Raw genomic sequence first — 25881 nt, 5'->3', positions numbered from 1 at the left:
CACACATTTTGATTGTGGTAAGGCTAGCTGAATACCTTGACTGGTTTATGAAGCTGTCTATGATCTTCTAGATTACCCACTATCTATGGCTGGGGATTACCCGCCATCAGTTCTCCACATATTCCAACTGGGAATCTAGCGGGCAGGTGATATAGTATTTCCACATTACACACCCTCTAGTGGATTTTTCACTATGATGGATTCAGTTTTGGAGAAGACATTGGAAGCTCAAATTTATTAAGAATCTGACATGTTACAAAACCACTGTACATTTAAAAATAATACATACACTTACCAGCTGTATTGTACAGAGTTGTTAACATTTCAATCACAATATCAAAAAACAATCTTATTTTGACTAATATTCATTCTGAAATATAACTCAGTGCAAGCAGTGCTATGCCATTCATTTTAATAACGTAGAATTTAAAGTGAAAGTGCGAAAGAATGAAATGTGCACAGTAACTAATTTGCACTTCAAAGCAGCAAAAGCACTTTAATAAAAGTATGCAACAAAAGCAATTGTGATAAGCCAGCAGCCACATGCAGCAAGCAAAGCCCCTCTAGCAGTGCCCACACCTTCTGTGCTTAGGGGTTATTATGTGATTCTGGCTCATACTGTGTGACATGTCCCAGACATAGCTGTGCCCTTGATAAACACTGAGCATGGTTAGATATCACAGCCACTTGTACTTGTCTTACATCTATATGTGGTTACAATGACCAATAAACTCTATTAAACCAAACAGAAGCTTGAATAAATCATGACATAAAACTATCACACAAGGCAATCCAAAATTGGACTTTTGTTATTCAGCAGAGTGGCCCAGTAGAAAAAAAATGTTTTTGACATTGGCAATAAATGCTTTATTTGGTTTATTTTTCCAAGCAAAATTGGGGGACCTAGGACAGCACGCCCCTTGTCCCACCACCTTTTTTCCTGTAAGCCTCCTTTGTGTCTAATATATGCATATTTAAAGCATATACTACAGTACACGCCTAAAATATACACATCAGAGCAGAAGTCATTGCCATCAATACTGCAAAGAACAACGTGAGTGTGCAAAAATAATTCATGCACAATTAACCCAATTATGAGTTTTTGTTTACCATACAGTTATTGGAGCATGCTCCCATGAGGAGTTTGAATATTCAACTGTTCCCATTTCACTTGTGGAAGATCGGTAGATCGTAAAACGCAATTGGTAAGGTAAAATCTGCAAAGTTTGGCTAAAGAAGTGTTTTCAAATGTCTATTATTTATGATTAGCAATAAAAGGTTAGTTACCGTATCTGCATATTATACACAGCCAAGAGCGGTCTACAGCACACAGCTCTCCTCTGTGTTATACATGCTGTGTCATGTATCGTGTCAGCTGGCTTCCAATTCAACAAGCTATTTTTGGCCAAAAAAAGTTTCAAATAATGAATTTAATCTTCAGTTCATCTTTGTGCAATGAAACTATATCGTATGCAATACGTATTCCAGGGGCGTGCTACAGGCAACAGGTTAGAATAATATTTTCCTGCACATGTAGGAAACATTTCAAACCCCTGAAGCACCAGGCAGTCTTTATCAAATTGAGTTTCTAAGTAAATATTTATTTCATTAAATGTGATGCAAAGTAAATTTACAGCTTACAAGTGTAACACACGTGTCAAGACATGAAGTAAGCTACAGCAAAATGCCATCAATGGCTCCTAGGTATGCAAGCTGTTAAAAGGAAAGCGATCATAAGAGAAGTATGGAAACTTCCATTGCCGACTCATAAAAAATGCTCGTTGCCTGGTTGTCATGAAGACCCTCTAGTCAAAGTTGCTGACCCTGAACAAGGATGCATACTTCTGTCCTTTCTAGATCTGCATACTTATTCCAGGTCAGTGACTAACAGGTTATCTCATAAATATGATTTTTATTTAACATAGTGGAATGATAAATCTCCTGTAAAACTAAACCTAATCCAGAGCATTCGAAATATGTGTTAGGACCTGAGTATTAAAGGACTGAAGGGGTTTTTTTTTTTTTTTTTTTAATTATGTAACATTTTAAAATTTAGACAGCACAGGGATCCTATCAGTTGTATGGCAGTGCTCATGACTGACAAGGAAAATGCTGATAATAGGAGAGAGCAGAGACAGAGAGATTCGCACATCAGTGTTCCGTTTCTTATTTCACTGTCCAGTCCCAGGTTCGGGAAGGGACAAAACGTGTAAGGCTCCCTTCACATATAAGCGATTTGGAATCACGGGCAAAATCTCTGCGATTCTGCTTGCAATTCCAAGTCACACCAAAACGTGTATGTAAAATTACACCTGGCTCAGAGGCCAAAATTCACTTCTTTGGCGCAACAAAATGAGCATTGGGGAGCGGCTGCCCTGTACGTGAAATGCGATTCCACGTGTGAATAACACTTTTTAAATCACTAGCAGGAACCCACGTTCCTGCCAAGCGAAGTGTGAGAGGGGCCTAAGTAATACTTAACTGCAGCAGAGAAAAATCAGGTCTTCTGCCCTGCCAGACAGCACTGGACATACCGAGATAAAAATTATTTGACAGGTAAATCATCTTCTATATATGTATTATTTCAATTGTTTATTTAGCTGTTTGCCTGGAGTTAAACTGGATATGTTCAAATGCATCTAATTTCCCCTATCTTATGTATGGTTAATGCTCAGGTCAAGCAGTTAAATATTCCGGTTTGTATGTATATTTAGGGGAATGTATTTCCTGCTTTGACTTTAATACCTGCATGTTTTGCAGCATTACATTTCAGTTTTAAATAAATCAGCAAGTGAAATTTTAAGCTTTATTGCGTCAAAATGGTTATTTTATACTGGTTTGTTTATAAGTTTACAGAGAGCTGACCTCTAAATGAAATGCCTCTTGCTGAGAAGGATTTCACACCATTCATTTGGAGAGCTGATCTAATTCTGAACTTTGTCAGGCATAAATAGAAGTCAATGAATTGTGATATGACTTTTATAGTGAAGAGAGATTCAACAGTTAGGAATGTACAGTTCTGGTTTTACCTCGGTGTGATGGATTTGTGAATAGGGCTCTGTATTAGGAGGGCATTCATTTTTCATTGTGTATGAATTCACATTTGCACATGGGAATTTTGAATTGCCTCACTACTGCCACTAATGCCCCTCTTTACCCCCCCCCCCCTCAACACAGAAATTAAGGGATATCACCAAATACACCGTCTGGTGCTTTACATATTAAACCTTACACCTCTTGCTGCAGATAACATGCACAATCATTTTCAAGTTTACAGTCAATTTTCTATCAGTCTAGAATAATCTCCTACTACCACTAAAGTCACTCTAAGGTTTTTTGTTTTTTTGTACAAAAGTTAAGACAAAAAGAAGCAAGTGAAGTATTGTGGTTGATTTACTAAAGGCAAGTAGACTGTGCACTTTGCAAAGTGCAGTTGCTCCAGAGCTTAGTAAATGAGGTCACTTTGCAAAGAGTAATCACGTGCAAGGAAAATGAAAAAACAGCAAATTTTTGCTTGCACATGACTGGATGACGGAAGCCAGCAGAGATTTTACTCATTTACTAAGCTCTGGCGCAACTGAAATTTGCACCATCTTTTTGCCTTTAGTAAATCAACCCAATTGTTTGATTTTGTGTTGGAAGTTGTCAACTTGCTTTTAGCTTGGCTTATAATTAATACTGAGCTCTGCATTAAAATTATAATTTTTTTTACATTTCCTAGTTTTTGTTTTAAAATTCTCCAGCTCCTGAAACATGCATGATGTCTTGGTCATACCATCTACCCTCTACAGGTGCCCTCTACATGACTTTCTTCATCAGGATTCATGTTACCAGTCTGAAGATTTTAGAACATGCAAAAAGTGTAAAAACAAAAATTAGCATAAGATATAGCTAGCGAGAAGCCGTCAGCAGCTGGGTGTTCAAGGCAGGGAAGGTTTGCCTGGCATCTTACTTTGTAGACTTTTAAAAGTTAGTTGGGGTTACCTTGCAGGTTCTGGCTTTGTACAGTTGACAGCTAACCCTAACTGCCCCTATTTAATGTTTTATTTTGTCTTTAATTTAGTTTCGGTCTCTCATTCTGCAAATGGTCGTGGCTTCTTACACACCTGGGGGTTTTGACACCACAGACATTCTTGTCATCATACATCGAGACTAAATTGTGTCCGATTCTTCATGGCATTGTTTCAGTTTGGATGTTAGTTTGGATGTTGTCCTGTATTTTACATGTCTGTGGACAACTTTCCATGTTGCTTTATTTTACTTTGAATAAAAACTTATTATAGAAAAAAAAAAAAAGATATAGCCAGCGAGGGCCATCAGCTGAAGAGGTGGTTGATTAAAGAGTAAGCCTGGAGTTGGGCTTCAACTTATAAGCTGTTACTAAATAAAATGGAGCTGTTTTCAAAGATACTTTAATCATTTTGATGGATCTTTAGGTTTTTATGGTCTGTTTTGAACAAATTTATTATTAGGTAAGTTTTATAACTTTTACACCATTTTTTAAAATGTAAATATTGTGTTTATTTACAACATTGGTATGCTTTACTTTATTGCATTGGTAGTGGTTTAACTTTCAAGATATGTTATGAACATTAGTGAGAGCATTACTAGAAATCTAACAAAGCTACATTACAAAACATATTCAACTACCACGCTGTGCATTAAAACAAGCATTTCTACAGTGATCAGTGTGCATAACGGTTAGTATAACTGTGAAGTGGTATGGATTTATAACACTCTTATTTATATATTGAAAGAAATTAAAACAAAATAGCATGATAATGAGTTAATAAAGTCTATGCCACATCCTTACACCAGGAAAATCTGAATCAGTTGGTTTTGCCACTGGCACCTCAGCTTTGTTTATTTTTGGTGCAGAGACCAAAGTTTTGAGCACCAATTTTGGCAAAGGGTGGATCAATATAAGAGATAAAAACAAGACAAGTATGATTTTAAAGGGATTAATTTAGTGTCAAGGGTTATGTGTAGGTTAGGTGTTAATATAAGGCTATATACGTTTGAAGGTTCAGTCTGTGTTAAAGGTTAACGTTAAGGGTTAAGGTTAGGATGAGTGTTACAGTCGGGTTAAGGGATACGTTTGAGGTTTGGGGCTATGTGTTAGGCAAGGATTCATTTAGGCTTTAGGGGTGAGGAGTATCCTAAGGGTCAGGTTACCACAAGCAGTTGAGTTTAGGGGGAAATTTTTTTTTCAGTTCTGGCACTTAATGTATTGTGCTGAGAACTACAAGGAAGCATGTTTTGGCAATAAAAACCAACATATCAGAAAACCCTGTGCAATAATTGGCCAATATGCCAACACTGCAGAGAACATTACTGCTTACATATAAATAAGTAAAAGAAAAAAAGAAAACACAACACATTGTCAAATCTGTCAAAGACCTCATATTAAGATTGTATTATCTTAAAATATTAGAACCTGTCAAATGCTGACCTGTCTATATCCCTCAACCTTAAATTCAACAAAAGGGATAAGAAAATGTCATTCAACCAAAATCCACTGAACTGTCTAGAGCAATCTGGATGTCACAAAGGATTAACTGGCTGACTCCACATACCCTTCAGCAACAGAGGTGTTAAAGGACCATTAAACCTAGAATGTAAGATGCCACAATATAGACAAGCTGCAGACAGCATTCATACATGTATATGTAAAGGTTATATGGACAGAAAGATGTTTAAAATACTTTGAGTGTTTGTGAATATACTCTTCTGTGCATACTAAAGACTTCCTGACAGCTCAGTTTTCTCTGAAATAAAAAGGTTGCATCAAACAATAACCCTCACTAAGCTGGATAATACATGTAAACACAATGTCAAATATTTGAAATATTTGTAGAGGAATGCACAATTTAAATGTACAATTGTGAATGTTGCCTGCACCTTTGTATGTCAGCCACCTTACATTTCAGGTTTAGTGATCCTTTAGAATGGGCATGGTTCCCTCAAAGTTCCATCACAAAACTTGCGCATAAGTACTAAGCAAGGCTACTTAAAAAGGCATTTCCATACACATAAAGCTATAATACTATGGGAAGCTTCTGTGTTGGGAATTGTCTTGTAAAATAAACCTTCTCAGTATTTATGGCTGCACAACCATTATACTTCAGAGCTGGACTGCTAAAGCATCTTTCCAAAATCAATATTGGTCAGTGAGTCATCTTAAAACGTCTGCACGTGCAAAAGCCCAAGTTAAATAAGCCTTGCTATAATGTATTGAAGCTTTTATTAGAAATATAAAAAGCCCCTCTTACATGGCATAAAGCCCCAGCGATGAAAATACTTACGTGTACAATGTCCCCAGGATTGCCGAGCCCACCCCCAACAGCAGTCAATCCTGTTACCGTACCGACAAAGTCCTGTCGAAGATGCAACCTGCGTGGGCCACCTGTGCAAACAGATAGGACATTATTACGAGTTGTCTTCTACTGAGGCAGAATATCATACCCACAAGCTAGGGTAATTTATACCTTATATTATTATACAGGATTTTTTATAGCGCCAACAGTTTGCACGACGCTTTACAACATGAGGGCAGAGAGTACAGTTACAATACAATTACAACATAGTAACATCCCAAGGCCCCTTTCAAAAAGAAGCCTCTATCTATTGACAGATCCCCCGCTGAGTCAGATCAGAACAGAAACACAAAATGTGTATTTTCAAAATCCTTTCCATTCTATCCTGTAATGGAGGAAAAACAGACCCATGCAACTTGTATGTTACATTTGGCTGCCCATAGGGATGCACTGCAGTCTTTTCTTGATCCATCTAAGGCCGGGTTCACACCACAGCGATGCGGGAACGCCGCGAATCCGCGGCGTTTTCCCGCATCGCATGCCTCCCGCCGGCAGTTCACACTGCCCTATGCGAACGGCTGGGAGTGTCAATGAAATGTTAATGACACCCCCAGATCCATCCGCATATCGCAGTGCGATCTGCACACTCGCACAGGAATCGGATCGCATGGTGTGAACACCCATGCAATCCGATTCTGCTGCGGACCAAAAAAAGGGTCCCGTGCGAGTTTGCTGCGGGAGCGATGCAAATTCAGCCATACTATCTGTATGGCTGAACTCGCATCGCTACGGAGATCGGATGTGATTTGCACTGCAGTGCGGTGCGAATCACATCCGGATCTCCCCCCCGCAGCAGTGTGAACCCAGCCTAAATCACGGGTCGAAAGATTGACAGAATGCCCATGTGAAAGGCATCTAAAGAATATGAGTACAGCTTACCTCTCCAAAACTATTCAAAATTACGTTCAGATATATTAGGTATCACATAGTGTATTTGTAACACATCTCTTTCATTTTTTGCTCTGTATCCAAAGTATTCATTATTTAGTTATAAACCCATTTATTTAAATCTTACATAAGCATTATCATGTTAATGTATTTTTTTAATTGTAGGTTAACAAATTCTTTTTTTTTTTGGAAACAAAAGTTTGAGTTGTATGCAAAAGTATACAGGGTATTCACGCATTTCAAGACATATCAAAGAGACATAACCCAATAAAGAAAAAACAAATATATGCATACATAAAGAAATAAACCAAAAAAAATAAAAACAAACATACTGGTGATGAGTGCTTCCAAGGTACAATATAGACCATATGATAAGATTTATATGATTGTATGGCATATAATTCACAGGAGCCACATAAGGCCAGTTATTATCAGCTGATAGTACATATTGCAGATTCAGGAGACACAGGTTGACGAGGACTGGAGCCATCTGTCCCAGACTTTATTGTATTTGCCTGGGCACCCTCTATTAGTGTAAATAATCTATTTGTATGGAAGGGTATTATTAAATTTCAGCAATCCAGGCAGCCACTGTAGGAGCTGCGGCCTGGATCCAATTGCGAGCTATAATTTTTCTAGCTACAAACAAGGTTTCATGCAGGAATCTAAGTGTGTTTATCTATATCAGTGTCAGGAAAAATTCCCAACAGGCCTTGCTTTGGATCAAGGGACACAGGTGAGTCTATCTGATCATGTAGGAATTGGACAATCTGTGACCAGTATCCTCGAATGCGGAGACAGTGCTAGATGAGGTGGCCAAATGTGTAACCTGATAGCAAACATCTGGGACACATGGAACTATGCGAAGGACAGAATTTGGCTAAACGCCATGGAGTAAAGTATGCCCTATGTGTTATATAGACTGGCATAAGCCTATCCGGCAATTTAGGGGATACAAAGGTGCAAGTCTCTAGAATCTGGCCCCAGTCCTCATCATCCAACTCCCCAACATCAGCAACCCATTTAGTCTTAACAGTGTAGGCAAGTTTAGTGGCAGCTGGAGTAATGAGCATGTTGTAAAAAATAGATCTGAGTTGACGTGGTTCATTACTACAAAATATGTCAAGTCAAGTGCATCCAGGTAAGGTAGGTTGGGGAAGGAGCCCGTGAACTGGGTATAGAGGGCATGGCGTACCTGGAGAAAGCGGAAGAACATATAGTTGGGGAGGTTAAATTCTGCCTTTAATTGATCAAAGGTTTTAAGTGCTCCATTTATGAGAACGTGGGACAGTAAACTCCTCTAGATATCCATACAGTAGAATCAGGCATCTGAAGGAGTTCTGGGAGAAGTTTGTTATACCACAGGGGAGTATTAATATGAAGCCCAGTAGTTCCCATCTTGGACATTGCCAGATCCCAGATCTGCTTCTGTTGAAATAAAAGGCGATAGCGGTTTGGGAGCTCCGATGAGCCATGCAGGCCGCACAGCAGATCACAAAATGGGTGTGGAATTCGTCCGCTGAGTGACATGCCAAGGCAAGGTATCTACACTTGTCAGTCTTATCAATATGATAAAAATGCGAGAGCTGTGCCGCCAGGTAATAGGATCCAAAGACCAGAAATGAAAGGCTCCCTAGGGAAGTAGGGATCTGATAGTTTGTGTCTACTGGGTCCCCAGATGAAGTATTGTAATAAAGTATCCATAGTTTTAAAGTATCTAAGTGGAATGCAGACCAGGGAGTGCCATAGTACATAGCGAATTTTAGGTAAAAGTATCATTTTGACTAGGCACAAGCAGCCCATAACTCCCAACGGCAATTTGGCCCACGTCTGTGTTTTAGCTTTAATCAGCAGGAGAAGAGGCTCTACATTCAGTGAGATATAGTCGGCTACATCCCTAGAGACCTGGGCACCCAATTGTTTGAAAGTGCTGACTCTGAGTAAGGGCATGTTAGCCTGGTCTTCTGATGGGGGAAACATGTCCATGGGGAGAATCTGGGACTTGTCCCAATTAAATTTAAGGCCTGATAATCTACCGGAATTGTCTGATCTGTAACACAGTTGAAAGGGAGGGGCCAGAGTCAGTCAGGTAAAGGATCACGTCATCTGCATATAGCCCCACCTTTTCCACCACGGAGCCAGATGCTAACCCTCTAACATCGGGGTGTTCCCTAAGGGCTATCGCTAGGGGTTCTACAGCCAGTGCATATAGGAGGGGAAAAATGGGGCAACCCTGCCGCGCTCTCCTTAAAAGCAGGAAGGCGTCAGATGTCCAGCCATTTGCTACCACCCTAGCCAGAATTTTAGCCAAAATTTTGATATCTGATTGTAGTAGGGAAATAGGCCTGTAAGATTCCGGGAAATGGGGGGCCTTACCCGGTTTGGGGATAAGGACTATGATCTCTTCCTAGGAAGGGTTGCGGCTTTGAATATAGACTGATAAAGGGCCAGAATCCTAGGGAACCAGGACATCAGAAAAATGGACATAGAATTCAATGGGCAGACCATCGGAGCCAGGAGCTTTAACCTTTGAAAACTGGGCTAGAGCAAAGGTAATGTCATCCTCTTGAGATCGGGGCCTCTAACATATCCACCTGTTCAGCAGTTAGTTTAGGGAGATCCAGTGGGGGATAAAGCACTTTAGACGTGTAGACTTCCTGGAAGAAGTCCACAAATTCCCTGGTGATAGCCGCGGGGGCCGATGATGTTCCTCTACTGTGTCTGAGTGTAAGGTAATTACCACTGGGAGTCTGGAGTCCAGATGCACCAGATAGGCCAGTAGTTTATCCGGGTGCTCGCCCTGCTCAAAGAACTTTTGTTTGCTTGAATTATGTTTAGCCCCTTCCTGACACAGCTGGTTCACCACACTGGTCTGCAGTTTCAATTGTGCCAAGGAGTCAGGTGACAGCCAGGAGACGTATCGGTCCTCGGACATAGTCAGCTTTAGAATTTCGTTTGAACCTAGAGATGGATTCAGTAAGCAATAGTCTGAAATGTTTCTTATAGGTTTCCCAGATCATTAGGGGAGAGGCCTATCTATGTTGTTATTAAAGAAAATTGTCCACTATATGGTCAACCTGTCACTACCAGATAGAATAGTTAGCTAGAATGGATTCAATCTCCAGTTCAGGAATGGTGGTGCAGTATATGAGGATAGTTCTATCCAATACAGGGAATGGCCTGATAGTATTCAGGGGCCAAATCCCGCAACCTAGGGATTAAAGCACAGGATAGCCATATAAAGTCTATACGAGACATTGTTGAGTGTGAGCCAGAGAAGCAGGAATAGGCCCAATGGGTGGGGTGCAAGTGTCGCCAGGTATCCAAGTTAAAACTAGTCATCAGGCAATTGAACTGTTGTCACGGTCTGGCATAGGAGAGGATACGGACATTTGGTCCAGACATGGATTTGGTATAGATGGATACCTGGCCATAAATGAAAAATACTGGCTGAGGATAGTGGAATTATAATGTGGAGAAACATACCATGCTAATATTATTAACAAACCGCCGATATCTTGGCGAGTAAGAAAATATACCTGCCCTGGGGGTCTGACACCACTGTCCGAAGTTCAAAGGACACTGATTTGGCCACGAGCACAGAGACACCCCTGTAGTAGGCTGTGTACGTGGCATGGAATGCCCACTCAATCCAGGGAAGAAGCAGCACCCGCTATATGGACCCCTCCACGTGGGTCTCGAGCAGAACTATAAGGTCTTCATGTTGTGTCTTTAGAAAGAACAGAGCAGTGCGTTTCAGTTTATCGCATAGACCACATAGATTCCACATGAGAAACTTCAACTTAAAAGTAAGTAGCAGCACATGTATGGTCAGATATAACACAGTTATGGAAAACGTGCACCAGCTAAGAAGAAAAAAAATAACATCCCAACCCTCCCAGCTCTACACATACTCCAACTTGTGCAAGCATACGTCCCAAAACTGAGAACAAAAAACATAAGATCCCAAGGTAAGTGCCAGCTCAGTGTCCGAGGCTTCAGGGTCACCAGATGGGGTATCAATCTTGTAAAGTGAACGTCCCAGAAGGGGGGCAAAAATCCTCTGACAAGCACTGCGTGCAATCAGGTGCCGGAGGGGCTATCGCCCATGGTAGGCAAGTGAGATGTAAATCCAACCCCAGAGCTGTTCCATGCCCACCAACTGTTAATGAGCATAGTATCTTTCCATTTGTGAAAGACGTTGCAACCTGGTTAATGAACTGCCCAAAAGTATTGACATGTGGGGTGCACTGGAACAACGGAAGAGTAGCATATGCATCATCAATGAAAAAAACACAGGTCCATTGCCCCTATGTAACTAAAAACTGAGGAACAGCGGTCCTGGGCAGTAGCATACAGGTAGGTAGGGGAAATTCACAGCAGGTGCCTGCACAGTACTCACGGCTCAAGCTTGATTTAATCAATCGAGCCAGTCGACGGCAGCTCCCGGTTCTGCAAATAAATGGAAGTGATTCTCACAACCACACGGAGACAAGCAGGGAATAGCATGGCATACTTCAGGTGGCGAACTCGCAGTCGCTGCTTGATCTCGGTGAACCTCCTCTGAAAAGTCGAGGAATGCAAAAACCTGATGATTATGCAGGGGGAATAGTACCCTTCTCCCTAGCTAGGTGCAGGATAGCATTACAATCCCTGTAGTTAAGAAACTTGGCAATAAAGACACGTGGAGGTGCTCCTTGAGGTGTTCTTTTTTGCAGGTATCTAGTGAGCTTGTTCCACAACAAACGGTTGCAAGAAGGCCTCCCTGCCATAGGCGGTGATGAGGTCTTCCAGGAAAGCGGTAGGATTGTTGCCCTCTTCTCCTTCTGGGAGGCCTATGAAGCAAAGATTGTTCCGCCTTGAACAATTCTCCAAATTGTCCCGTTTCTGCTGGAGCTGGGCGATGAGGCGGCGTGCCTGATCCTTCGACTCATCCAGGGGCGGGAGGGCTTGCTCCATGCATCCCATATGTTGCTCTGACTCACCCACTCTCTCCCACAGGTGTAACATATCCTGGTGGAGTAAGGAGATTTCCACTTTCACCTCCTCAATCCTCATAGTGAGGGAAGCCCATGGTTCAAATCTTGGCTGGTTCCCAGTGAACCAGCAGAGTTTTGAAGAGTCTATGTCTGGGTTTACTCACAGCTATTCAATCTGATACACCTGTTTTCTTGAGGGATTTGACAAATACAGAATGCATCGAATACATTATTGTATAGTATACAGTGAATGGACGTGACCTCTCACACACTATATGAAACACATGGTGGCCTCCATCCCTAATTTGGTAGATAGAAAGGGGGAATTTTGTGGGACTTTAAATGAGGGTACGCCATGTATACTTATGGCATACCCTCATTTAAAGTCCCACAAAATTCCCCCTCTATTTTTGTACAGTACACTAGATAACAGATATAAATCTCTGCACTCAGGATGATGCACAAAAAAAAATTACAATTATAGAGCTTCTGGTTTTCTGGTTAGAAAGACCGACTTAATGAAAGAAAATGACTAGCAAAAACAATGTTAAAAAAAATAAAAAATAAATCCACCTTCACTCAAACTTACTGGATACCTTATTCCAGGGATCCTCAAACTACGGCCCTCCAGCTGTTGCGAAACTACACAACCCATGAGGCACTGTAAAACTCTGCCATTCACAGTCTTGACTAGGCATGATGGGAATCGTAGTTCCTGAACAACTGGAGGGCCGTAGTTTGAAGACCCATGCCTTATTCAGTCAAGTTAAGAACCCTATAAAAAAAAATGGGAATGTCAGGCGTGTTTTTGAGGTGACTGTCATTGGAAGTTATGGATCAATCTTGGATTAATGATTTCTTAGTAAATCAGAGTACTAAGAGGCGCATACTTTATTAGTTCTTCGAGTCCAGATACTGCCAGTGACTCCGTTCTGAGCTTGGTTTATGGGCTGGCCTAGCCATTCTGATTTGTCTTACAAAGCCCAAAATAACTGCATCCCCTACATACTGAATTTGCTGCACTCCCTAAAAAATAAGCTTAAATAACAAAATAAAATAAAAAATACACACAAAAAAAAAAAAGAAGTGATATATATTGTTTTGAAGCTAGTCAATATGAGGTGCTCTCATTCAGCTTACAGAAGAGTTTGAAACATTAGTCGAGAGCTTCTGCTAACACTTTCTAAATGCATAGTCAAATTTTCATATTTTTAGTGTCTTGAATTAATTTATTAATTTGTATTTTTCTGTGCCCAACTAATACACATTTTCCAATACGTTTATATTTAGTGATCAGGTCAGCTTTTCATGTTCGCTCATTTTTAAAGTGAACATCCCAGAATTTGATAAGGTTTCTAATTGCAAATTTTAGAGCATTGAATGTCTAGGAATTGCACTTTCGTTTACTCGGCTTCTAGCTTGTTGTGCTTCAGTGTGTTCAGTTACTAGTTCACATATCTACATTGCCATTCCATTTATAAATAGCTCACTCCATTTGTAAAATCTTAATGGAAATATCCCCAAGGCCATCTCTGATAAAATAACAGCAGGTCAACTTGTTGCCCTGGCTCAATGTCTCTACAGGCTCATCGCCACTCAGAAGGAATGTGATGGAAAGCAATGAGCTACAATTTGTTGGTGTTTACTACAACTAAACAACTACCTGGTTACTACAAGCAAAGTTCATGGCATTGCTATATATTGCTCTTTATGTTCATCCGTGGAGTTTATGTCTTTGCTGTCATCCAAATATGTTTAGGAATGTCAGCAAAGTAAAGGGAATCGGATTTCTTTAGAAGGACCATTAAGCTGTTTGAAGCCAGACATAATTGCACTTGGCATTGTGGTATTAGTATTTTTTTTATACTTGAAAAATGTAATAATCTTAATGGCTGGAATTTACAGATTTCTTTGCCAAGTAGTGGTTTTAAATGAAAATAGATACAGAGATAGAGATTATGTTGTGTTAGGCATTGTACTTTGGAAGTCTAATAGAGTCTACACTCTGCCAGTTGAACAATGGCAGAGAGTATTTAACCTTTAGCAACATGACTGATACTCAGAGGATACAGTTAACTTCACCAAAAGGAATTCTAATACTTAATTGTGGGTTTCTCCAGCACAGCCTGGGGATTTTTAGCTTGTCTGAAAGCAGAATGTGCAAGGAACGTGTTCAGATAACATCATGACATTATGATGTACACTACTGCACTGGGATAAGTCAGTAAGAATTGACACATATTTACACAAAGTAAGAAAAATCAATGAAAACATTAGAAGGCAAGCACTGAGAATTCTACCACCCGAGTTTCTGTAACATTACAGGCAAGGGCTTAACTACTACCCCAGCAACCCACATGGTAGTTAAGGAGCACTTCGGGGCAGAGAGGGCCAGTAAAAGCAATGAAAAAATAAAAAATAATCTTCACTTTCTACTGTTTCCATCCGCCACCTTCTCTGTTCCTCACTGTCCAGCTTTTATGGTGGTGTATGAAAGATCAGCAGTTATTCGATTGTTGGCTTAGGTTTAATGTTCATCTATAGCCAGAAATGTTTGGATGAGCAGGGAAGGGATACAACTCTCTCAGGCTTTTAATATGTGTTCTCTGGGACCCACACTCATACACCCATATAAAACGTTACTATTGTCCCAGAACAGGAGCATAAGGGGGAGCAGTTTGGGGGTGGGGGGGGGCACTAAAATGTGTCTCAGACACACTTAGTGCTATATAAATACCTGTAATAGTTAAATAAAACCCACCACCACTTTCTGTTCCTGTACGTATTTTGGGTCAGCACTGAACAGAATCTCGATATGTATCCGTAATGCTTGCAATTATCACTCAGCATCATACATGCATATTCATTGTACAACTGTTAAAGCAGGACTTCACTCTCTCAATGAACATTGACTATGTTTAATCCTCATGCTGCTAGCATTAGTAAATGGATAGCAAAGTATATCACATTTGTTTGTTTTAATTTAATTTTTTTTTATTTCTTCAGGTACTTGCTGGTTTCATGCCTTGGCAAAGGATGTCATAGATCCCAGGGGTCTTCAGTAGGGGAGGAGGAGCTTTCTCAGATAAGCACACCTTCTCCTGCTTGCAAGCCTCAGCATGCAAGGGCAGATGGATTCCAGGAAGCAAATGCTACATGCACTATCTGCCCTTACTTCCGAACCGCCACACACTGATATACGTCCTCACTTTGAAGAGGAATATTGTTGTTTTTTTATGGCAGCAGCTAGCTGTCATAACCCAGTTATCCTCTTTTTTAGCGGGCGGTCCAGGTTCCGATAATAGTGGTCTCTGCATCAGACTCGCCACGAGATCACTTTTAAATCGGCAGTGGGAGAGGGGCTCTCAGTTACCCTCCGCCACTTACCGTGGCGTAGTGGCGGAGGCGATCAGAATGACTCGACTGCTTCTCCTTCCTGGGTATGAAGGGGAAGTGAGGGGGAAAATAGCCCATGTCCATACCATTGCAGGGCAGCATGTCACTTTCACCCATAGCTCTTAAAGGGCCATTTATTTATTTATTCAAATGCCAAAAATTCTTTCTTTATTTTATTTCATTTTGTGTAAATATGATTTTGTAGGTCTTTTTGACCCCAGATCTCATAATTAAGAGGTCCTGTCATGCTTTTTTCTATTACAAGGGATGTTTATATTCCTTGTAACAGGAATAAAAGTGACACAAATTTTTTTTTTTTTTTTTTTTTTTTAAAGAGCAGTGTAAAAATATATGAAACCGGTGTTCAAAACACACACATGAGGTATCGCCGTGATCTGTAGAGCGATGGCCAAAATTCTAGCCTAGGCCTCCAACTCAAAACATACAACCTGTAGAATTTTTTAAATGTCGCCTATGGGGATTTTTAAGGGTAAAAGTTTGTCGCCATTCCACGAGTGGGAGCAATTTTGAAGCGAGACATGTAGGGTATCAATTTACTTTGCGTAACATTATCTTTCGCAATATAAAAAAATTGGGCTAACTTTACTGTTGTCTTATTTTTCAATTCAAAAAAGTGGATTTTTTCCAAAAAAGTGCGCTTGCAAGACTGCTGCGCAAATACGGTGTGACAGAAAGTACTGCAATGACCGCCATTTTATTCTCTAGGGTGTTAGGAAAAAAAATGTACAATGTTTGGGGTTCTAAGTAATTTTCTAGCAAAAAAAAAAAAACTGTTTTTAACGTAAACAGAAAGAGGCTCAGTCCTTAAGTGGTTAAGATGGCCACAGCCAGAAACGCTAGAGGGTTTTTTTTCTCCACAAAATAAAGCATGGAGACACAGATGGATTGGTGAGTTTTCTTTGAATATTAAAGATGAATTAAATAGCATTTTTGGTTTGTGGTGCCAAGATGAAGTGTAGTTCCACTTTACGTAGTAAACATTCTACACTCATGGGGGATAATAACCAATCTACTGGCACTCATCGGAGCAAGTTCTGTGCCTTAAATCATGATTGTCTGGCAAGCATTCAACTTTTCTTGAACTTTCCTTGAACACCTGCTGACACTTAAGCCCTGTACACAGGGACCGAATGTCAGCCGACATTGGCTGGTTCAATAAAAACTGTCCGACATTCGGCCGTGTGTATACCAGCTGGTCCGACAGAAGTTGACCGTTTGACCGGCTTCTGTAAAAAAGCATGCTGGAAAAACAATGTTCTGGCAGGGGGGGCCGTCCCCATCATCACAACAGCTCAGCGGGGAGGGGAGGGAGATTGCTGTACTAGCGTTGGATCATTAGTACAGCGGCTCTGACCGGAGCTGACAAAAACTACTAGTGTGTACCAGGCTTTAGTCTGATCCACAGATGTACGTGAGACGATTGAATAGGCTTTAATCTATGCTTCATAAATTTACAACTGGGACAAATTTTGTTCTTAAAACATATGGTGACGGATATTTAATGGTGTAGCTAATGATGCCTGGGGCCCAGTATAATTTTGGGCCTTGGAGCTACCTTGCTTCCCCCACCCTTCTAACTTATGCTCTGCTACACCTGCTTTTAAAATAGAGCATGGTCAAATTTACTGGTATCATACTCCAGAGAAGAGCTGCACAGACAAGATGCACTGGGCAGGCACAGAGCAAAGCAACATTCCCCGTCTTCTTGCTTTTGGTCATACAATATCAGCTCCCATGACCAAATGCAGGGGAAACAAAGAACAGCTTTGCTTTGGAGCTAGTCTCTACACTACACTGTTCAGGTCACTCTGTACTAAAACTAAGAGTTAACAACAAAAAAAGGAAGAAGAGGCGCCTCTGGGTGAAAATTTTTAATATGAGATAAAACTGGTGAAATGGCAACTCACATTTCAGTAGATAAAAAAACAGGCAATGTACTATCCCAAACAGTGTGGGGGGGTTCTGTTCATCATCAGTTCAGTCAGTCCCTCGTCCTCCTGTGGATAGGTGCGGTGTTGTTTTCTCCTGCACTGCAAGAGGGATCTCTGCCAGCTGAGGTGGATTGTTCATCAACACGAGGCTTGAAGCGCAAGCTGGTATCCAGGCGATGGGCGATGATGTCACCGGTATTGTGGCGTACAGACCGTGATCGATGCGACGGCCGCGCTCCTTCTTCAAAGTGGATTCTATATACAATCACTTAGATTGTGGACTTGCGTTGTCATTGCTTGCATTTACTTTTTAGCACTTTTATTCAATATTCAGGGATATATATTGTCTTAGTCTTTTGCGCCATTGTAAAGTTACAACTAGTGGCAGTAAAGGGAGGGCTTGGGCTCCTCCAGGGCAGGGCATTAATAAAAATAATCCAGTGTACGCCATAAGACCATAAACTGTTTAATCAGCGCTAAGGTGAAATTATGGATGGAGCTGCAATATCAAAAAGTCCAAATAATATGATATCAGAAGTACACCATAACCAAAAATGAAGTCACAGCAATTATTTATCACCCATAAAAAATTGATGTTCGAGGCCACTATGGACCTTTTTCTTGTCAGTGTCGCTTGAGGAAGAGATCCTTGTTAGCTTGGAAACATTGTTTCTTATGGGGACAAGTCAATGTCCCGTCTTCATCTTCAGTGTGCTGGTAATACATTTTGTGGTCCTCTGCTGTCACCCCTTTTCCTATAGCCCTTGCTGGTGTATGAACTTTGTGCTACATAAAAAGTTTCTAATCAGCATCCAGCCATCATTTCTACAGTTTGTTTGCTTGATGGTAGAAGGGAACTGAGCCTGATGTGAAATTTGACATGGGATTTACCTGGAAAAATCTATTGCACAAAATTGACTGCCAAAATAGCAAGCTACACAAAACTTTGAAAAAGTATGTATATACTCTACAAAGTAAGGTTTTACACAAAGAGTTCATTAAAAATTAAACAAAGCAAAAGTCGGTAAAAGACATCTAAATTTGACAGCCTTAATCCCAAAGACTTTATTCACCATATTATAGTTTTTTTTTCCTCTGGAAACCAATTAGGCTGAGATCCAAGTTGAAGGCTATTATTGGAAATCTATTAAGAAACTATGAACTTCTAGCTAAACAAACTAAAGCCTAAGCTGTCCCAGTATTCACAAACATCAATGATAGACAAACTGACCTCTGAATATTTACATCTGCTCTATGCCAGAAGCAGTAATAGTTCACATTGCAATGTTTAGTATTATTATTACCGTTGTCATTAACATTTACCGGAGAACTTAGTTCAAAATGTTTTTCGTTTTTTCCATCTTCTGGTGAACGTTTATGGAAGAATACAATTCAAAAAATAAAACTCTTCCCTGGCCTGGTTTTTAGCTATGACACAATGATGTTTCCTTTATCCCTTTCCAAAGTAATGCTTCTTTTTGGAAAAGGCAGTGGCAGCATATCTGTCAGTATATTTGACAAGTTGGCCATAGCAGAAGACTTCAGTAAAGATAAAAGGACTAGCCATTCTTCAAGGGAATAGTACCATACAGTAGCTTTACCCATTTTCCTGTTTGGTAAGGATCAGTACCAGTGGCTGCTGATGCTGAATTTTTTTTGGGGGGGTGGCAAACAACCCCCCCATTGCTTGATCGATCCCCCGCTTGATAGCGCACTCGTCCATCCGCCCTGCACTTACCCCATCCAGGTCGCAGTTTCCCCCCTGCATCCCCTCCTGAGTCCCGGTGGTTGCTTCTCCTTCCAGCCAATTGGGTTTCAGGACTCCCGGGCCAATCGGGTCTGAGGACCCACTTCCTGATTGGCCAAGAGGAGAAGAAGGAAGACATTAGTTAATATTAATTTGCTAATGTCACACAATTAGAGCCTAAAAATAAAAAAAAACAAAAAACAAAAAAAAAACACCCCACTGAAATCCATGCGACCGGCACCCTGCATATAGATTAGGGGCCGGACTCATGGGTTAGGGGGCGGCACCCCTGCACCCCTTATGAGAGACCACCACTGCCCAGTATGCAAGCAGTCTATATTCTGGATATTTGTCAATGGGGGCATACTACAATAATCCACTGAGCAGGCGGATGACAGGTCCGTGTCCACTTCACTTATGCAGAATGGACACAGACACAACCCGCTTTCCTCTATGGGCGGTTGGATGTAAAGGGACCGTCTGTCTGTTTACATCTGACTGTCATCTGATCCGATCTGCCAGATGGATGGGGAACGATTTCCCTATCTGCTTTGCGCATAGGATTGGATGTCGGCGGGTGTCAACGGACACATGTCCATTGACACCCACCGCTCCATAGAGGGCAAAGGATGGTCCGATCGGGTCTATCTGCGTAAAAGGGGCATTAAGCAGAACAATGAAGGCTTATTGGCGATTGCATGTTAAAATGCATCATTCGAAATACATTGATCTTAAACAATCTCACAATCTCATATATCTTATAATTGTTACTGTATCTTTTTTTCAGATTTAGAATTTTATCAGCACCCAGCAATCTTCAGTGCTGCTGTATGAGTCATGCACCAAAACATTTCACAGCCGGACCTGCATTCCATCCTGCCGCCACTTCTAGTACTTTTTGTGCTACTTGTCTTAACATGACCTGCAGTTCTTATCTTACACAGTCACTTAGATCTCAATGACTCTTGTCTTCACATACATTCATTATTTGTACTGTACTCCATGCATTTTCTTATTGGCATCACACAACAACTAAGCTCCTAATACTCTCTGCTAAACATTTTATTTAAAGGAAGCATTGTAAATGTTCAAAAAGGGTCTTTTTTAAACAGTCGCTGTCATCTTTGCTGCCCAACAACCAGTTTACACTCTCCTCTTCAAAACTTCCAACGTTGTTCTTGTGTGGTTGGTGCTACAAACTGCTGGAAGCATTTTACCTTCTACCTGAACACTATAACATGATGGAAGGGGTGACATAACATCTTCCTGTAAGCACCAACATTAGCTGACACTAGTTATTTTGGTGGCAGCTGTGATGAAGGAACAATGGGAGAGAGCTGGAGAGGTAAGAGTGCTAGCAGGTGGACTTTACACAGTTTCTGTCACTTGACCTGAACAGGAAAGGTGACAAGGCTTCTCTAAGGTGTATAGCATGGAGTGTGCAAGGGTTGGAGCCACAGATAGATGCAAAACCCGACGAGGGTTCTATTAGAGAGATTTCCCCTTTTCACTGTCTTGGGACAACCTTTTCCCCAGACAGGAAGTGAGAGAAACTCTCCAACAGCAATACAAACACAAGCAAGTAGAGGAGTGTTAATTGTTGTCTTTCCCCTGCTGCAGATTTTTCCTCTGGGTCCATTGACATTTTTTGCAGTGGATGAAGGCATGTGTGTTAACACACCTCATATCAGTGCACTGAATTAAGGCAGCCCACTGAAACATACTGGCACTGAAGTAAAAGTGTAATGTGCATTAGGCCCCTTTCACACAGGCACCTCTGTTGGATGGACTCCGCTTGCTCAGTGTGGAGAATCGCTCCACTGATCCCTGCTCAGCAGGCGGATGACAGGTCCATCTCCACTCACTGTGCAGAGCGGACACAGTCCCACTCTCCTCTATGGGGAGATCGGGTGAAAAAGGACCGCCTGTCTGTTTTCAACCAATCTGATCCACCAGACAGATAGAAAATAGGACCACCATATGTCTGGATCTGGAGGACAGGATCTGATGGGGGTCTTACAGGTTAGTTACCACAGGGCAGAAGTCTAAATGGGCCGTCACCTTCTGTTTAGTAAAATGTTGTCCCTAGAATAGAAAGTGAGTTGCAATCTCTCTAAAAAAAAAAAAAAGCCCAGAAAGCAATAAAAACTGACAGAGGTTCTAATCTTTCCCTGTTTTATCCAAAACTAAAAGGAAAGTTGTGTCTTTAGATATACTTTATTGTATAACAGCATTTACACTATAAGCAATACATTTGTACTTGTTCCTGAACCCTCTGAACAAATACATTTACGTATTTTACTTATTTCCAGCAGCATGGCCTGCAGTCTCCTGGCACAGTCAATGCGTCTTAATCCTTATTATAAAATCTGTGAAATGACCTACTTGACTCAGGTTGGGTTCACACTGCAGCATGGGGTGGCTCACAGCAGGGGTCCGGTGCATCCTCATTCACTGTTTCAGGTATGATTTCAGTCCCAATTTTTGGCTGAATTTGGACCTGAAATGGATTCCACCTGAGTCGCGCCGGAGATGTGTGAAATAGAGAGCCAGTCACAATCTCCTGACATGCGAATTAGATGCAGGGAAACCTGCATCCAATTTGCAATAGTGTGAACGCAGCCTCAAATGGCAAGAACCTTCCTTGCCTCCTGCAGCTTTGAAGTACTACCCTTCCTGTAACATTTCAAGCCTGGAGGTCTCACACCTAGCAGGAAAACAAAGCCGGGCCATAGATGAATTTTCTTTTCTACAACCCTTCAATTCCTCCATCAACACAATCAGTCCCTCCAATCCCTCCACACATTGATTTGTGCTAGCCGCTATAGTCGCTGGCAATAATCGCATGAAAAATTCTTCAGGCAGGTTGTAGCCAAGTTATTAGATCGATCAACTTAGGTACAAACAGCCGGCCCATACGTGGTTTGAATCTCAGTCAGTCCCTGCTGGAGATGAACTGAGATACGAACCGATAGAAGGGATAGAAGTCCCTGTTTTGTTTTTAGAGCGCTGTAGCATCTATTCTATCACGTATGTAAACCTCAGCAATGAACGTCTCTTATTTGACCCTGTTTGAGCTGTTAAATATACCACTAAAAAGGGTTTTGTTAGATCTGCTGGATAAGTTAAAAAAACACTGATTCTGCCCAAGATCTTGTGAGCCGATAGCTTCATGTGGTCTCTGCCTCCGCTGACAGTTATCACCATTATTCTCAGTTATGGATGAGCTCAGTAGTGTTTGGACACGAGTCAAAATTCGATTTTGTATCAGCCTATTGTAGTCCATGTAAAGACTGGGAAAGAGAAGCAGCACAAGGAACCAGTCAGCTGTGCCACACTGCTCATATGCTAACAATAAACATGCTGATAGGAGGAGTAAACAGAGCGACATATAGATAAACAAATCATATGTTTGCTACTTCTCCTTATCCAATCACAAACTGGGGCAGGCACAAGACCTATTCGTGTCACTTAACTGCAACAGAGAAGAAAAAAATTAGGATCTCTTGCCTTAGCAGACAGAGCTGAGCTGTATAAATGTCAGAACTGGATAGACAGATTGAAAAACATTTGGCAGATAAAACAGCTCCCATATAAATATTTAATCTGTGTATTTACCTTTTTTGCTTGGAATTCCTCTTTAAATAATAAAATCATCATTATGTTTTTTATAACTGTTCATATGTTTAGTTTATTCCAACAACTGCCCTTTATACATAAGAATTATTTCTGCCTTGGTAAATATTAGTGGTACATTGTAAACTTGGTAACAAAGTTCATGCTGGGTTGACTACATCAAGTAACTCAATAATACCAATCATTTAAATATACAGTAGTTGCCAAAAAACACTGTCAGGTGTGTTCCAATAATAAAGGGCTTTAGTAATGTGCAAACAGAGGAGTGCTAAGGCTTCAAGAGTATGGATACAATGGAGCACTAATGTAATGTAACCAACAAAAATCAATCCAAGATCATTTAGCACCTTCCTGCAGTCAGTTGGAGGAGGGTGAATTGATTGGTGGCCAAGTGTGAATACATAGGTGTGATACAAAAACAGTGCTATGTGGATTATACTGGATCTTCACATTGTATAGTAGGACTCATTCTACTGCCTGCTACCAACTATGGCATATTAGACCTACTCCAAGAAAGTCATCTACTGACCTTTTTTTTTCCAAAACAGACGTGAAAAATCTGGATAGACCACAACAACCAATCAAACCAACACAATCAAAAATCCTTTATTCTGATGCAACCCCAAACTGTCCAGGTCGCTGTGCATCACTGGTTATTATACATCAAGTGCACCTCTAAACAGAGAAACATGCACATTGCCTCCTGAAAATGCTAGTCTAATTCCAATACATCACAGACCAAGGACAAGCATCCAGTAAATGGAAGTCAAACGAAAGTTGGAATTCATGATCATTTGTTCAGAAAAAATTGACAATATGGCCCCTTTCACATTGGGTCACTTTGCAGGCGCTATAATGCTAAAAATAGCACGTGCAAAGCGCCCCGAAATAGCCGCTGCTGTCTCTCCAGTGTGAAAGCCCCAAGGGTTTTCACACTGGGGCGGTGCACTGACAGGATGGTAAAAATAATCCTACTAGCAGCATCTTTGGAGCGGTGAAGCAGCGGCTTATACACTGCTCCTAAACCACTCCTGCCCATTGAAATCAATGGGGCAGTGAGGCTATGCCGCCGGCATAGCACTGCTACAGCAACGCTTTGTGGTGGTTTTAACTCTTTCTCAGGCTTTAGTGCAGGAGGTAAAAGTGCCCCACTTGTGGCCGAATAGCGCCACAAAATTGACGGTAAAGCGCCACTAAAAACAGCAGCGTTTTACTGCCGACACACCCACCGTCCCAGTGTGAAAGGGGTCTAAAGCACCCTCAAGGCAGCCTTGCAAATTGGTGTGCACCACCAGAGTTCCCTGACTGGTTCTCACCTCTAGAAATCTGTATAGAAGGTGTCCATGTTGTAAGGGTGGCACCTATTCACCAAGTCCTTGACAGATTTCATCAGGTCTTTGCAGGAGTTGAGAGCAAAAAAGTGCCTAGCTGTGTCTTTAACCACTTTCCGACCGGCACATGCCAATGTACGTCAGCAGAATGGCACTGACAGGCAAATGGGCGAACAGGTACATCCCTTTAAATTTGCCACCGTGCCATCGAATGCGTGCACTGGTCGGAACTTCCGTGAGTCCGATCACGGGTCCTGGGGACTTGATTGCCGTGGGGATACCCGTGATCGCCTCACGGGGAGGAAGAACGGCGAGGTGCTAACGCAAACAAGCATCTCCCCTCTAGCATCTCTTCTGCCTAGTGACAATGTCACTGATCTCTGCTCCTTGTGATCGGAGCAGAGATCAGTAACGTGTCAGACAGCCACGCCCCCCAGTTAGAAACACACCCCCTAGGACACACACTTAACCCTTACACTGCCCCCTAGTGGTTGACCCCTTCACTGCCAGAGTCATTTACATAGGAATCAGTGCATTTGTATAGCACTGATTGCTGTATAAATGACAATGGTCGCAAAAATGTGATGTGTCCGTCATAATGTTGCAGTACTGATAAAAAAAAAAAATTAAAAAAAAAAAAAAAAAAAAAAAAAAATCGCTGATCGCCACCATTACTAGTAAAAAAAAAAAAAATGACATAAAACTATCCCCTATTTTGTAAACGCTATAACTTTTGCGCAAACCAATTAATAATTGCTTATTGCGATTTTTTTTACCAAAAATATGTAGAATACTTATTGGCCTAAACTGAGGGATTTTTTTTTTATATATATATATATATATATATATATATATATATATATATATATATATATTTTGGGGGATATTTACTATAGCAAAATGTAAAAAAGAATGTGTTTTTTCAAAATTGTCGCTATTTTTGTTTATCGCACAAAAAATAAAAACCGCAGGGGCGATCAAATACCACCAAAAGAAAACTCTATTTATGGTGAAAAAAAAATAAAAATAAAATAAAAAAAAGAAGGACGTCAATTTTGTTTTGGGAGCCATGTAGCACAACTGTGCAATTTTCAGTTAAAGCGACGCAGTGCAGAATCGCAAAAAGTGGTCTGGTCTTTGGCCTGCAAAATGGTCCAGGGCTTAAGTGGTTAAAACTTGACCCTACAATGGCACCTGTATTATTATCCACTTTAAGACCGGGCCTATTATTCAGACTTGTTGTTTACAAGTTAAAAAAAAAATAATTGTGGAGGATTTTTTTTGCTAGAAAATTACTTAGAACCCCTAAGCATATATTATATATATATATATATATATATATATATATATATATATATATATAAAAAAATTTTATTACACACACATTTTTATATTAGCGCAGTAGTCTTACAAGTGCACCTTTTTGGAAAAAATATGTTTTTTTAATTAAAAAAATAAGACAACAGTAAAGTTAGCCCAATTTTTTTTTTTTATATTGTGAAAGATGAAGTTATGCCGAGTAAATTGATACCCAACATGTCACACATGAAATTTGGGCCGGCTCATGGAATGGCG

At 40.8% G+C, this 25881-nt stretch overlaps 1 protein-coding gene across 3 annotated transcripts in view; it reads right to left on the bottom strand.

The window, feature by feature from the left end:
- NPNT (nephronectin) overlaps positions 1 to 25881 on the bottom strand; it is a 148222-nt gene that overhangs the window by 107929 nt on the left and 14412 nt on the right. For all 3 annotated transcript variants that reach the window (XM_077476670.1, XM_077476673.1, XM_077476671.1), the window contains exon 2: positions 6306 to 6406. In XM_077476670.1, the coding sequence (XP_077332796.1) occupies positions 6306 to 6406 (101 nt within the window). The remainder of the gene's footprint in view (positions 1 to 6305; positions 6407 to 25881) is intronic.

Source organism: Lithobates pipiens, unplaced genomic scaffold (genome assembly GCF_037356315.1).
Source record: "Lithobates pipiens isolate NorthernLeopardFrog02 unplaced genomic scaffold, aLitPip1_a1.2 Scaffold_13, whole genome shotgun sequence".
Classification (NCBI taxonomy): domain Eukaryota; kingdom Metazoa; phylum Chordata; class Amphibia; order Anura; family Ranidae; genus Lithobates; species Lithobates pipiens.
This window is presented reverse-complemented; position numbering and strand designations above follow the sequence as displayed.